This window comes from Nicotiana tomentosiformis, chromosome 11 (assembly GCF_000390325.3).
Source record: "Nicotiana tomentosiformis chromosome 11, ASM39032v3, whole genome shotgun sequence".
NCBI lineage: Eukaryota > Viridiplantae > Streptophyta > Magnoliopsida > Solanales > Solanaceae > Nicotiana > Nicotiana tomentosiformis.
The window spans coordinates 46,209,547-46,226,215 of NC_090822.1; the positions used below are offsets into that span (position 1 = coordinate 46,209,547).

Below are 16,669 nucleotides of genomic sequence, written 5' to 3' on the forward strand. Positions count from 1 at the left end.
ATTATAGTTTAAACATGTTAGTTACATATGCTAGTGTGTTTCAAATAAGGAGAAAAAAACAAGTTATGACTTAGTGAAAAACGGAGTTTTACAACAAATATCCCGTGTACATACTCGTCACCGCACGTACATGGCGCTCACATATCAAACAGTACCAAATCCTAAGGGGAGTTCCCCCACGCAAGGCTAGGCAAGCCACTTACCTCGAACCAAGCTCAAATCAATCTGTCACAATGCTCTTTCCATGAATATGCAACTCTAAATGGCTCAAATCTAGACAAAACCAATTACATAACTTAAATATAGCTACAAGAAACTAATCTAGCTAACGAAATTAAAGCTAAGGCAAGAAATTAGAAAAACGTCCAAAAAAGCCTCCCCGGGCCCACGTCTCAGAATCGGGTAAAAGTCACAAATTATGAACACCCATTCACTCACGAGTCTAACCATACCAAATTCACTCAAATACAATACCAAAATCTCGATCAAAATCCCAAAATTCGACCTAAGAACTTTTCTCAATTTTTCCCCTATTTCCACCCCAAATCCGAAATTAAATGATGAAATCAAGCATAGATTAGTGGGATTTAATCATAAAGGAGTTAGGAATCATTAGCGAATAACATCCTCTGAAAATCTCTCCAAATTTTGCCTTCTACGAGCTCTCAATCAAATTTTGTGATATGAACTTAAACCCTCGTTTTTGAACTTTAAATTCTACCAGTGGTTCCTTAATCGCGATCGCGAAGAACAACTTTGCTCCCTCATTATTTACTCTATGCGAACGCGTAACAACTCACGTGAATGCGATGCACAAGCTGCTCATACCTACGCGATCGTAATTGTTCTCACGCGACCGCGAAGAGTAACACTCAAACTCCACTGCTGCCTCACTTCTTCTTCGCGAACGCGGCCTAGCCCACGCGTTCGCGGTGCACTGCTTGATAACCTTACGCGATCGCGTCTTTATCTTCACGAGCACGAAGAGCAATTTTAGCTGACCTCTCAGATGACCTACGCGATTGCGATATCTCCCTCGCGAACGCGATGAAGAAAAATATCTGCAATAACACCAAAAAATCTGCCAACTCCCTAAGTCCAAAAATGACCCGTTGAGCATCTGAAATACGCCCGAGGCCCCCAGGACCTCAACCAAACATACCAACCAATCCTAAAATACCATACGAACTTAGTCGAGTCTTTAAACCACATCAAACAACGCAAAAAGCAAGAATCACCCTCCAATTCAAACTTAAAGAACTTGAAACTTCAAAATTTGACAATCGACGCCTTAACCAACCAAACCACATCCGATTGGCCTCACACTTTGCACACAAGTCATATTCAACATTATAGACCTACTCCAACTTCCGAAATCGGATTCCGACCCCGATATGAAAATTTTGCACTACCGATCCAAAACTCCAAAAATTTGACTTTCGCCAATTCAAGCCTAAATAAGCTACGGACCTCTAAAACACAATCTGGACACGCCCCTAAGTCCAAAATCACCTAACGGAGCTAGCGGAACCGATAGAACTCCATTTCGGATTCGTCTTCACACAGTTCCGACTACGGTGCCAATCCTAAGGCGTAAACCTCCATTTAGGGACTAAGTGTCCCAAACACTTCCAAAAATCAAAATAAAACCTCCCGGTAAGTCACAATAGCAGAAAAGGATACGGGGGAAACAGTTAAATAGGGGATCGAGGTAATAACTCTCAAGACGACCGGCCGGGTCATCACACTGTTGAAGAGTGAACTGAGGATGGGGCAAATGTTTTGGGCATTTTTTTGTCCGAAATTTAGCCTAAAATTAGGCTAAGAATTAAATACACAAAATTGTTTAAATGAAATATTTAATAAATAATAAATTATTAATTATGAAATAAAATAATAGAAAATAATAACTTAACATTATAAATAAATATAAAAATGCTATTTTAGCATGAGTAATATAATAAATGCAATTATGCATAGTATATAGGCTATTATTTTAAAATTGTATAAATAGCTTAATAAATACAAGTATAATTATATAAAATGAAATGAAAATATTATGAAACATATATGTGGATGCAAATAATAAAGTTGGATGATTAAGTCATCATAAAATAATTTAAAGGGGTAATTAATAAATATTTGAACAATTTAAATGTAAGAAATCAATTTAAAAGCTTTAAATAATTATGGAAAATTATAGAAAATACTTGTATGACTCTTGTAAATTATGTAATGATGCCAAAATGATATTTTAAAAGTATATATACTATTTAAAAAAATATGAGGGCAAAATTGGGTGTTAATAGCTGCCCCTCTTTACCCAGAAATGATGAAAGAGTTGTCGGGTAAAGAAACTAATGACCAATTTTGTCCGAAATAAGTGGGGGATGATGTGTTTTGGAAAAATGGGGGCGGAACCCTGGTTCCTGAGTTTCCTACATATACCTGGTGTTGCGGGAATAAGGTTGTGTGTAGTTCTGGATCCAATGGTGAACAAAACCGATGGAGTTGTTATAAGAGTGGTCGTGTGTTTCGAAAAGGATCTTTGGGTATGATAGTGTCGTAAGTAACAGATAATTTCAAGTGGAACTATGAATGCTAATTTGAACGTTGCGAATATTTGAGGTAAATGTTTGAGCGGTTTCGGGACAAAGAGTAAACAATTGCTGATTGTCGGCTACATTTTAGATAGTCAAAGGATGTGAACATTGCGAACAGAAACTGGAGCAAGGATTGCTCCTGTTTGTAGAACGGTTACCTCCCGAGTTACCTGCAAAACATAAAACACGATGCGCGCAAATATATGGGGTTATTGCATAATTTAAACATGATGCAAATTCCCTTTGGACCATGAGGATTGTCTTCGGATGATGAGGATGATGTCCTTAGACCATGACGTCCTGGGCCATGAAGCGTATGATAAGGGATTCGTAGGCGATGGAATGGTGTCCTCGGGCCATGAGGATGGTGCCTCTAGACTATGACACCTTTGAATAATGATATGAAATTTCGAGAGATCCTCAGGCCATGGCATGGTGTCTTTAGGCTATGAGGATGGTGCCATTGGACTATGATGCCTTCAGACAATATGGCGATGTTTCAGCCCATGAAATGAAAGTATGTGGTAATATCAATCACTTGATAAAGGAAACAGGTGAAGCTTAGTCATATGAGAGAATGAGACTAGACAAGGCTTAGTCTCGTATGGAATGAGGGCAGTGTTTTAACCTGATGCAAAGAGTGGAGCCAATGCTTAATCTCTTGCAAGGAAAGGCAGTGCTTAGCCTTATGCAATGGTGAGGCGGTGATTAGCCTTATGTAGTGTGGAGAGAGTGCTTAGCGTCATGCGAGGAATTTAGACAATGCTTAGTCTCATGCAAGTAAAGGCAGTGCTTAGCCTTATGTGGTAATTGAGGCAATGCTTAGCCTCATCGAAGGTGAGGGCAATGTTTCGCCCTACGCAAGAAGTAGAGACAATGCTTAGTCCCATACAAAGAAAGGAAGTGCTTAACCTTATGCAATAATGAAGGCAGTGTTTAGCCTCATGGAGACAATGCTTAGTCTCATGTAGAGAAAAGACAGTGCTTAGCCTCATGCAATATGGAGGCAGTGCTTAGCCTCATGCAAGGTGAGGGCAGTCTTTCACCCTATGCAAGGAGTAGATACAATGCTTAGTCTTATGTAAAGAAAGACAGTGCTTAGCCTTATGCAATAATGGAGGCAGTTCTTAGCCTCATGGAGACAATGCTTAGTCTCATGCAGAGAAAAGGCAGTGTCTAGCCTTATGCAATATGGAGGCAGTTCTTAGCCTCATGCAAGGAATGGAGACAATGCTTAGTCTAATGCAAGGCAAAGCAATGTTTAGCCTTATGCAATGATGAGGCCAGCGCTTAGCCCTATGCAAGAGAAGCGATGATTAAATGTGAGAGAGCAAAGTATTTCTTAGCTTGATGCGTTTGCGTTTGGTGACTTCTGTCGGTGTGAATATAGTGATCTTGTTGTATGTATGCATTTCCAGATGTTCTTTTTATGTCTATCACGCCTGCATCCAAAGAATAATCGTGAGTTTTTTAGCGGGGGAAGGTTGGTTCGTGCTCTCGATTCCTTGATTTTCCTTTGCTCTTGTCTTGAGGTCTTGAGTCAACCCGCGTAACGTCTGGCTACTATAAGAAAAAAAATGAAATTTTTGAAAACTTACATTTGTGATACATTGTTTATATAAAAATGCAGTTGTTTGAAATATGTGATAATTCATGAGAGAAAATAATTTTGTCGAATTGGCGACTGTGACATGCTTTTGAGACATTGCAACCTCTCTAACTTGGAATTTTGAGGATCCCAGTTTAAATGCATACTTCTGCCGATACATTCCTTGGCGATTCTAAACATGATGAGATCGGGCAAACTCAAGTTCTTGCCCCAGTTTTTGACCATAGTGGGAATAAAGATTTTATTATGATGTGATCGAACCCACAAGGCTGCCTACATATCCCCTCTTAAACGGGAATCAGGTGAAGCGTAGATCAGTTACATCAAATAGAAAGTGCAAACATAATCTCAAACATAGTATCTCTTGACTGCGTCCGAGTTGATGGGTTTTGGCCAAATCTCTCCATCCATTTTTGCAAGTGTAAGTGCTCCTCGGTGAACCATGTAAGGGCCTTGCGAGTTGGGTGAGCATTTCCTCTTTGCTTCATCCTGATGTGGGAAGATTTGTTTCAGTACCAATTCCCCCGGTGTGAATTGCCTTGACCTAACCTTTTTATTGAAAGCCCTTGCCATTTTGTTCTGGTAGAGTTGACCGTGACACACTGCATTCATTATTTTAACATCAATGAGACCTAGTTGTTCATACCGGATCCGTACCCATTCTGCGTCGCTGAGCTCGGCTTCTTGTACGATCCTTAAGGAAGGGATCTCCATTTCGATGGGAACAACGGCTTCAGTACCGTAAAACAGTAGATAGGGAGTTGCCCCGGTTGATGTACGAGCTGTGGTGCGATACCCGAGCAAAGCAAATGGTAACTTTTTGTGCCACTACTTGTAGTTATCCACCGTTTTCCTCAATATCTTCTTGATGTTCTTATTGGCGGCTTCTACGGCTCCATTCATTTGTGGCATGTATGTTGTAGAGTTATGATGCTTGATCTTGAATGTCACACACATGGCTTTCATCAAGTCACTATTGATATTGGCGGCATTGTCAGTAATGATTGACTCAGGTACTCCAAATCGACAAACGATGCGGTCTCGAACAAAATCTGCTACGACCTTCTTAGTTACAGCCTTATAGGATGCGGCTTCAACCCATTTTGTGAAGTAGTCTATAGCACTAGAATGAACCTATGTCGGTTTGAAGCAGCGGGTTCGATTGGTCTGATGGCATCCAAGCCACAAGAAGAGAAAGACTAGGGTAAACTAGTTGCATTGAGTTCGTTGGGCGGCACTCGTATCATATCAGCATATATCTGGCATTGGTGACACCTTTGAACATATTTGATGCAGTATGTCTTCATAGTCATCCAGAAATACCCTGCTCTTAATATCTTTTTGGCCAAAACGAAACCATTCATGTGAAATCCGCAAGTTCCGGCAAGTATTTCCTCGAGCAATCTAGATGCCTCTTTGGCATCGACACATCGCAACAGTCCCAAATCAGGAGTCCTTCTATACATAATTCCTCTGCTTTCAAAGAAATGCTTGGCCAAGTATGTGTGTAGCGTGCCCTGGATATTCTCCCTTTTTCCAAGTATTCCTTGATGTCGTGGAACTACAGATTTCTGTCAATCTCTTCTTCAACATGAGCACAATAAGTTGGCTGCTTATGAATTCCTATTGGGATAGGATCAATGAAATTCTTTTCTAGGTGTTGTATCATGGAAGACAAAGTGTCTAATGCATCTGCAAACTCATTTTGAATCCTTGGAACATGTTTGAACTCTATCTTTGTGAATCTCTTAATCCACTCTTGTACACAACGCAAGTATGGCAATATTTTGGTGTTCTTAGTAGCCCATTCTCCTAGAACCTGGTGCACCAATAGATCTGAATCTCCGATTACCGGCAACTCCTGAACGTTCATGTCAATGGCCAACCTGAGTCCCAATATGCGTGCCTCATATTCCGCCATATTGTTGGTGCACGGGAACTTGAGTTTTACGGATACAAGGTAGTGTTGACCAGTTTCTGATACTAAGACTTCTCCGATACCCACTCCATTAAAGTTTGCTGCTCCATCGAAGAACATCCTCCAATCGTCGTATGCTTTGGTAATATCTTCCCCTACGAATGATACCTCTTCGTCGAGAAAATATGTTTTCAATGGTTCGTATTCTCCGTCTACGTGATTTTCTACTAAGTGATCTGCCAATGCTTGCCTTTTGAGTGCCTTCTGAGTTACATAGACGATGTCAAACTCACTCAGCAATATCTACCACTTTGCTAACTTACCCGTAGGCATGGGTTTCTGAAAGATGTATTTTAGCGGATCCATCCTTGATATGAAATATGTAGTGTACGCACAGAAATAATGTCTCAACTTCTAGGCAATCCATGTCAAAGCACAGCAGGTGCGTTCCAACAAAGAGTACCGGGCTTCGCAAGGCGTGAACTTCTTGCTCAGATAATATATCGCACGCTCCTTCCTTCCTATTTTATCATGTTGTCCGAGAACGAAACCAAAGGCCTCATCCAACACAGACAGATAAAGCACCAGAGGTCTTCCTAGTTCTGCTGGGACCAACACGGGCGATTTAGATAAATACTCCTTGATTTTATCGAGGGCTTTCTCGCATTCTTCTGTCCAACATGTTGCAGCATCTTTCCTTAGCATTCTGAAGATTGGCTCACATATCACCGTTGATTGTGCATTAAAGCGGCTGATATAATTGAGGCGCCTAGAAAACACATCCCATCTTTCTTATTCTCTGGAGATGGAAAGTCTGTATAGCTCTGATTTTTTACGGGTCTAACTTAATACCTTGGTGACTAACGATGAAAGCTAACAAATTTCCAACAGGGACTCCGAAGGCACATTTTGCAGTGTTCAACTTCAAGTTGTATTTTCGAAGCCGATCGAAAGATTTCTTCAGATCTGCTATGTGATCCGACCTCCTTTTAGATTTGATGATAACATCATCCACGTATCCCTCTATTTCCTTGTGTATCATGTCGTGGAAGATAGTCATCATGGCCCTCATGTAGGTGGCCCCAGCATTCTTCAAACTAAACGGTATCATTTTGTAATAATATATTCCCCATGGTGTGATAAAGGCAGTCTTTTCAGCATCCTCTTCATCCATCCAAATCTGATGGTATCATGCGAAGCTATCCACAAATGATTGGAGTTCATGCTTGGCGCAGTTGTCAATCAGTATGTGTATGTTGGGCAGCGGGAATCATCCTTAGGACTCGCTCTATTCAGATCTCGGTAATCGACACATACTTTAACTTTCCCATCTTTCTTTGGAATTGGCACAATGTTGGCTAACCAGGTCGGGTATTCGACCACTCGGAGAACCTTGGCTTTGATTTTCTTGGTGACCTCCTCTTTTATCTTTAAACTTATATCTGGCTTGAAATTTCTGAGCTTCTGCTTTACCGGGGGACACATGGGATTGATGGGTGGCGTGTGAGCTACTATGGATGTGCTTAAACCAGAAATATCATTGTAGGACCATGCGAAGATGTCATCATACTCCTTTAGGAACCTGATATACTCTTCTTTCTCTGACGGTGATAGATGAATGCTTATCCAAGTTTCCTTGACCGTCTCGAAATCCCCTAAGTTAACAGCCTCAGTTTCCTCCAAATTAGACTTCAGTTTGTTTTCAAACTTCTCTACTTCTTTGACAATTTCATCAGGTATTACATTATCTTCCAGATCTTCCGAATCATTGTCCTTATGTTGTGTTATCTCATTACATGTCACAATCGCAGGTTCATCAGGATATGTAATAATTATGCTGAAAAAAATTTAGAAAGATAATAATAAATACGAAAAACAATTATGTGTTAATAAAACTTTAAAATGTCAACAAATACGACTTGATAGCTCGAGTAATTATTTCAAAACAAACTGCTGGAAATGTCTTAAATGCTCAAAACCATTTGAAAATAAGTCATGCTAATTTGCCAGGCTACCTAGGAACTCGGCGAGCCCGGGATGGTGTAGCGGTCTAGTTCTTGAGAATAGATCCTTCTTCCATTATTTGAATGGTAAGATCCTCCTCCTCCTCAACAATTGAACTGCAGTCCATGTCTTCTTCATCTAGATATAGCTTTCTCATGCCAGCCAAAATCTCATCTTCCTCAGATCCCCACATCATGTCAGCCTGATGGAATGTCTGGTGCAGAGGTAGTATGGGCTGTTCCAGCAGATAATAAGGGGTGTGCCATGGCGGTGTCCAATCCTGATGTTCTAGCACGATATATTCATACCCGAGTCCAAAGGTCGTGCCATGATACTGTGGTTGTATGGGTTTGGTGATCCCCTAAAGCTTTTTACCAAGACCCTTGCCTGGTTCATATCCCGTCCATAGCAATATGCTTTCTATCTTCTTGCTCCACCATTGATCCTTTTCAATTACGTTCACCCGCTCAATGCGGTGATATGTTTCTCCACTGAACTTCCTCCTTTTTTTGATGACTGGAATGGTCTGGTTGGTGTAGATGAGGTTGTTTTCATCTCCATGAATGATCATCTCCTGATGATTCCATTCGAACTTCAAAGCCTGGTGAAGAGTAGAAGCCACTGCTCCAGCTGCATGTATCCATGGTCGTCCTAACAATAGGTTGTATGTAGCAGATATATCTAGCACTTTGAACTCAACATCAAACCAAGTCGGATCCTATCTGTATATCAAAGTTGATTTCCCCGATAGTGGCTCTTTGAGATCCATCGAATGCCTTCACATTCATGCTTCTCAATCGTATCTCGTGCAGGACCTTACCTAATCTCTTTAAAGTGGTCAGTGGACATATGTTCAGACTCGAACCTCCATCTATCAAAACCCTGGCAATGAACTTGTCCTCGAATTGCACTGTGATGTGCAACACCTTCTTGTGACTCAATCCTTCTGGTGGTAACTCATCTTCGTGGAAAGTGATTTTGTGGATCTTCAATACCTGTCCAACCATGTTAGCCATTTCTCCATGAGTGATGTCCGTGGGTACATAAGCTTCACTTAACACCTTCATCAAAAGCATTCTTGTGTGCTTCTGAGTTTTGCAACAGTGATAAGATGGATATCTGAGCAGGAGTCTTGTTCATGTGGTCAATAATAGAGTATTCCCTTGCTTGTATCTTCCTACAAAGATCGTCAGTGCTAGTGTCAACAACAGGTGGCTTAGATGCAGCTTCCTTGCTTGTTCCTCCTAGATTCTCAGGTGTGTAAACTCTACCAGTTCTAGTCATACCTTGTGCGAAACCTGTTTCTTACATTTTGGCTTTTCCCTTTCTTCTTGCTTCCCCAAAATAATCCCACGGGATGACATCAGACTTGTAAGATAGTGTTGGAGCTACCATTATAGTGAAGGGCGCTACCTCGACTTCAAATGGCGCCTGGGTTTGTACCACAACTAGTGTGAGGGTGACTGGAGATGTTTTAGGAGCGTCTACCTCTCGAATGAGTCCAATGGACCCTTCCTCATCCCACTCCTCATCAGTTTCTATCACATTTACTCCCTCACCTCTATGATCCTGGAGGGGGTTATTGCGAACATTTGGTGCAGCTTTCTTTGCTTGTATAACCTTAGTTTCGATCAGCATCTGAATCTTGTCTTTTAACGTGCGGAATTCCTCAATGGTATAACCCTTCATGCCTGAATGATAAGCACATGTTTTGTTGGGGTTGATCCATTGGGAGGGACTTTCCACAACAACATCATGAATAGGGGTGACATAAACAGCAGCCTTCAGTCTCTCATACAGTTGGGCTATGGGTTCAGCAATTGGGGTGTATTGTCTAGGTGGTCTGCTGTCGAAATTTGGATGTGGCTTTGGGTAGTTTTGGCAGGCGGGTGGAGGTAAATGGTAATATACTGGTTGAGTGTTGTGGCTATGGTAGGTGGCGGCAGGGTATTTGTATTTTGGGGGTAAGGGTTGATATGTGGGTGGAGGTATTTGGTATGTGAGGGGAGACTTAGGGCCCTGGGCTACCATCACGGCACCCACATCTTTCTTCATTGAAAAACCTCTTGATTGCAAAGCTTTATTCGTGGCCTGCAGCGCCTCAAAATTAGTTACCATCCCACTCTTGATTCCTTCTTCTATTCTTTCCCCTAACTTGATGATGTCTGAGAACTTGTGATTTTCGATGACCATCAACCGTTCATAATATTGCGGATCTTATGATCTAACAAAGAACTTGTTCATTTGTTCTTCATCAAGTGCTGGCCTTATTTTTGTGGCCTCTGATCTCCAACGAGTAGCATACTCACGGAAGGTTTCTGTCGGCTTCTTCTTGAGGTTTTGAATGTAGAAAACGTCGGGTGCATCTTCCGTGTTAAACTTGAATCTGTCCATGAAATCTGATAACATACTTAGCCAATTAACCCACTTCTTTGGGGTTTGACTGATATACCAAGACAAAGCGTCTCCTATGAACAGTTTCATGTGGATTTGTTCATTCTTACCCACTCCTATAAGCTTGTCGCATTATGTTCTCAGATGCACCTTCGGATCACCAGTACCATCGAACATTTCAAACTTGGGAGGTTTGTAACCCTCTGGCAGTTCCACATCCGGCTGAATGCACATGTCTTCATAGTTTAGACCTTCAACGCCTTTCCCACCTTCAACACTCTAGACTCTCCTTGTGAGATTCTTAAGTTCCTCCACCATGTTTCTAATGAGCAGGTCCTTCTCAGTTGGTTCGGGTATGTATAGGGATTGCTGCGGGGTATGGGGTAAGGTTTCCACATATATCGAATTGCTTTGATGAGTTCCTGGAACTTGGGTATATGGGTGATTGTTGGTCGAGTTTTGGGGATCGAGAGTAGGTTGTGGTGCATTTTGGGTAGTGTGATAAGTGGTGGTTTGCGGGTATTGAGCTGGATGATGGTGGTGGTGTTGAGCAGTTTGCACTGGTAGTGGGTTAAGGTTCTAGGGAGGTGCAGGATTATGATACTGGTGTGGTGCGCGAGGATTTGGAGCTATGGTGGTGGAATCTGGTTTTGTGTGTTTTGTGGCGGTGTTTGGTTCTGGGTAGTCAGGTTTTACTGATTGATGTCAGGAATATTGAGAGTAAGGAAAAGGTTTGCCAGATTTCGGACCTGCTCAAGCTCGCCCTGTAGTTCCAGGATTTTCTGCTCCAAACGTAAGACCAGCTCATTTTTCCCCGGAGTACTTCTACCATCTGAAGTTTCAACATTTTCTGCCACAACAACATTGTCTTTCCGGATACCACTTAAATCATCCATTTTCCCTTTGCCCTTGCTTTTGCTTTTCGGGTCTCTAGGTGACGGAGGAATGGAGGACCTCTGGATCTAGTGTGGCATGCTGATGATGCCAGTATAAACGAACCAACCTTTGGGAATGGGAATAATCAGAAAGAAAGAAAAAGCAAAAGGTAACCAATTTAGTAAGGTGAAATAAAAGAGTGTTCGCAATATTTAAACATGTTTCACAAACATAGACTTGGAGAAAATTGGTGCCAGTGTTTGCTTCATTTCATTAATGCGAAAATGAGCTAAAACAATCTTTTACTAAATCGACAATAATAAAATAAAGTTACTAATGGCATTTAGCCTTATTACATCGAAATCTAATCTAAGCTAGAAAGTAGTAAAGAACATCATCTCCTAATCTACTTGGTCCCTGAAGGACATTCTTCATGCTTTGTTCTTTTGACCCCATCAATCATGTTTCTCAGATCACGCATATCTAGCAATAAGTAATCTTTTGCCAGCTTTCCTCCTTCATTGTCGTCCATGCCTTGACAATCCGAAAGTGTCTTTCTCATCTTCCCTTCTAGATCCATTAGTCCTTGTTCCAGGTATTCCAATCCTCCCATTCCCTTATCGCCTCCATGTTCACTTTGTGCTGCTCCAGATGTTTAGCCTCCAACTCGAACAACCTTTTGCGTAGCCTCTTGTACTTCACTTGTGCCTCTGACACTTTATCTAGGATCCTATCCTATAGATTAACTCCTGGCTTGACGTCTCTAGCTACATCGTCTTCCAGCCATGATAGATAGTAGAACATATGACTGGCGTGATACCTGCCTAGCTCAATAGTTTCTCCTTCCATAATAATCTTTCAGTTCCATATGTGTTGCACTTTGAACTTTGACGGGATGACATCTCCCTTGAAATCTGCATTGTATTGAACCATGTTGGAAACCCGAGGTATGACCTATTTTCTTCCAGCTTCTCTCATTACCCTTATAGGAGCGTAAGGGTAGATGCCTCGCAGCCCGATCAGTACCAAATGAGTAGTCCCCCTTGAGCTGATGATGAAATCACTACTAGGAAACCATTCAAACATCCAATGTGCCTACTCGTCTGTCAGATTGCTGAAGAAACACACCCAACCTACATCATTTCCAGGCTTTGCAAACCAGTCTGGAATAAACGTCATTTTCTTTAGGTGATAGTTGTCTATGTAGTCATTCAATGGCCTTCACAGAATCTCTGACAGTACTCTCCCCTATGAAAGTGTTCCAGCAGCCAGACTTGTAGCAATAGATTACAACCCTCAAAGTGTCTGAATCCATGCTTGCACCGATCTAGAGTACGGTACATCTCGGATAAGATCATGGGGATGATAGAGTAAGTTTGTCCCTCGATGCCATCCATTAAGGTCCTGGCGATCATGGCTAAGCGAGTATGAATCCTTCCTCCTTTCATCGGAAATATCAACAAACCCAAGAAGCAGACAATGAACACATAAACCCGACGATGCACCCATCCTAAGGACGTAATGGCTAGTTCATTGTGATGAAGGCGATATGATTTGCTATGCCCATAATGCTCGTAGAGAAACTCAAAAGGGATGTATGACTTCTTTATACAGAGTAGTTCATCATTCTTCTTAAAACCCAACATTTTCAGGAAATCGCAGGGAGTGCAATTTTCTGGCACCAGTAATCTCGGACTATCCCATGGCAACTTGGCAAAACCTCCTATTTCTTCTAGGAAATGAGTCATTTCTATATTTCCAAATCGGAAAACAGCTATTTTTTCATCCCATAACATAATAGCGGCCTCGATCAGCTCCCTATTTGGTCGAATGTTCATCAAATATGGCAGGTCACCAAGTGCTCTCCCCACATGATTTTTGTCACAAGGTGCAAGGTCTTTCCACCAGTCAAGTAGAAAAGGCGGGATATTTTGGACCATACCAAACCTGGGATTTCGTGCTTCATTTTCTGCAAACAAAAAAAGGTTAGCCCTTTCCCCCTCCAGATTTGACTACTTATGCAATAATGATCAACAGGTTGGCACATTTTCTCCAAGTAATGCACATAATATGATAGTGTCCATTGGGATTGTGGAAATCCCGTCGGATTTTGGACAAGGTTCATCTTAGCGGGTTGTTACGTTAATAATGCTTCAACCTATACTAGGCTTAGCATGATGCATGTGCATTTCAAATTGGAGTAGGGGTTTCTAGAATGGTCTAGACTGGTACTCCCAAGTGGACAACTTGGGAGGGAAACACACGGGACCGTTAACTGTACCGCTGATCGACTAGTCTGCCGCAAATAAGCCTTTCCAATTTTAAAAGGGTGATTTCAGGAAAGCGCGGACACTGATCAAGCGCCGCTATGTTAATAATTGGCACGAGTGAATTAGAGGTCGGGCATGCTTTATGCAGAAATAATAACACATTGCCAAATATTTTCATGATAAAAGTACGTAAAAGCAGTAAATAACATAGTAAAGGCGAATCATGAAAAGAAAAGAAAGGAAAGACAAAAGAGAGAAGTCAATTTAGCTCATGAAAATATGCGAGAACATAATGAAGCAGGTGGGGAAATAGGGATGGGAGATTCATAGTATAGCAATCTTAAATAAGATGAAGGAGATTGAGAGAGGTCATACATGTCATAACAAATAAAGGAGAAGAATGGAAGGGATGTGCATGTCGTAGCAGTTTAAAACTAATAAAGGTAAATAAGGGAAGGGATGTGCATGTCATAGCATTTTAAAACAAATAAGGAAAGTAATCCACATAAGTCAAGTTTGTTATGGTAAGAGCATAAGTATCTCCCAGCAGAGTCGACATGCTGTCGCGCCCCATTTTCTCGCGAAAGCGGGTTTCGACGTGTGATAACTCTATTAAGTGGGTATTAAAAGAGGAGAATCGCCACCTAATGATTTTTAAGGTGCGTTAGGGAACCTATTTGCAAATAACCCCGTTTGACTAGTCCGTGTCACCAAAGATCCGGTAAGGGCTCAAATTACCTCAAAGAGAAGGTGTTAGGCACTCTTCGAGGTCCACAATTGTTGGTCCCAGCCAAACTTTAAACTATGTGGATTATATAATTAGGCTAGGTGATCAAATAAATAAAGGAAAATTTAGAAGTCGAAGATTCTTATTATAACACATGAGAATCGGTACAAATCTTAATGACTACAAGGATACAACTACATTGATCTATGTTAAATGACTAAGTGTAAATAACAAGTACATAAAGAAAGGAGGGTCCTATGTTTTTAGCCTAAAGGATCACCCCGTGCAACATAAATAATACTTCGCAACTACCTTAAGGTAGGGGTTGCTCATATTATTCAGCGGGCACAGACTATCATCTCATGCTACCCAATTACTATGTTGAGGTTGTTACTTAAAGGCGCTCTAATTCAATTCTAAATCGTGCACTATGCGTGCACTACCCATCCCATACCTATGGTCCAGAAGGCTTTGGACCTACTATTAGGTGGTTCTAGACTCAACTTAGGTTACTCAAAATGATAAAACTAGGCGACATTAAAAATAGATTACACTTCACGTAAAGACAATTAAAGGCCCAAGTTAGCCTCCACACATAAACAACAAATGCACGTGGGCAGTTCAGGCAATATATAATTTCAGAATCAAAATTTAAAGTCCTATAAGCATAGTTTCTAGGTGATTCTGGATTCCAGTATTATATAAGCAGCGTATAGGTAGGTTAAAACATCGCAAATCCTATAGGCATGATTTCTAATTGTTGATGAGGCAATAAAGCGATACGAGTTACCAGATTACTAATGTTGATTTTATAAGCGTGCACCTTAGGCAGACGTTAATGTCCTATAGGCATGGTTTCTAAAAGTTGCATAAATAGGCAGTGAAACAGCTTTGAGAGTCTAGTACTAACAACATTTATCTCATAAACAATTCTTATGTGTGTAACAACATCCTATAGGCAGGATTTCTAACAATTGACAATTAGGTTTGATTTTATAACACTTTATTCCTACAGACATGTCATATAGGCGGGGCAGTGTAATGAAAACAACGGAAATAGTCGACTAAAAGATTAGAATCCTATAGTCATGATATATATATGGGCGGTACACTATAAGTAATATAAGCAATTCACCAATTGATTATTCGAAGTCCTATAGACATGGTATCTAGGTTAACAAAGCATATGTTATACATCCTATAGGCATGCTGTCTAAATGTACAGTAGTAACATAGAAATGAGTATGGTAGATACTTAGACTAACGTGTTTGAACAGTGTACAAATGAAGTGTGCATGATTCCTATAGGTATGATTTCTATTAGTGTGCAACATACCAAACGAAATAACAAACAAGGCATGTTAAACGAAATAGCAAATACAACACAGATACCCTATAGGCATGTTTTCTACCCTTTCATGCAAATATTAGAATACCCTAGCCCCTTTTTCATTTATCTCCCCATTATTTGTTATTACAAATTATTACAGGCCCAAAATGGAATAAATACATGCCTAATCATAAATGTAAAACAACCCAGCGATGCATCTGGGCCTTCAAATGGCTTAAAATTTGGACAGGCCCATATTCGAGGCGCAGATAGTGTGCTTAAAACCACATTATCAAGAACCAGATTCAGCAGTCCAGGCCCAACAACAAAACAATTCTCTTGCCCATCCGTTACAAGTTATAGATAATTGAAGTACGAATGGCAACTCATACAAACCCCAAATCATTTAAGATAACTCAAATTCTAAAGTGGAGCATATGCTCATTTGGACCCTAATACCACAACTAACAAAAACAAGAATTCTACATGTCCCATGGATAAGACACACACTTGAACATCACATAAGTACCCATAAGATATAGAGAGTATATAGAACACATAGATTGGACATATACGGGGGTTTTCATATTAACAGACAAGTTCAAGGTAACAGGTTTCTTGGGATACATATGATTCGATTGCAGTCTAGCATACAAGAATCCACAAATAGAGGAGTTAAGCATGAGAAATCAAGGCAATCAGGGTCATGAATTAATTTCCAGAAGGTTAACAAATAGCAATGGCATGCTTCAGAGACAATGATCAACGGTGAACTTCACAAGAAAATCTTAACATAAGCATGTAGGGCGAAACATAACTTAGATTTGTAAGTTTGTGACAAGCAGAAAGTATTCATAAGAAAACCTATTAAGAAGTTAAAGGTCAACAATATTGAAAACTCTACACAACAGCTAATTAGCAGGCATGTATCTAATTCT

The 16,669-nt window shown here is 40.7% G+C and overlaps 1 protein-coding gene across 1 annotated transcript; it reads right to left on the reverse strand.

Moving 5' to 3' along the window:
* Nucleotides 1-7,372: 7,372 nt before the first annotated feature.
* LOC138901376 (uncharacterized) lies at nt 7,373-9,150 on the reverse strand. Its single transcript, XM_070189133.1, has 3 exons — nt 8,842-9,150; nt 8,572-8,735; nt 7,373-7,967 (listed from the first exon to the last, which is right to left on the reverse strand). The coding sequence occupies exons 1-3, from the start codon at nt 9,148-9,150 to the stop codon at nt 7,373-7,375; spliced, it is 1,068 nt and encodes a 355-aa protein (XP_070045234.1).
* Nucleotides 9,151-16,669: the final 7,519 nt, after the last annotated feature.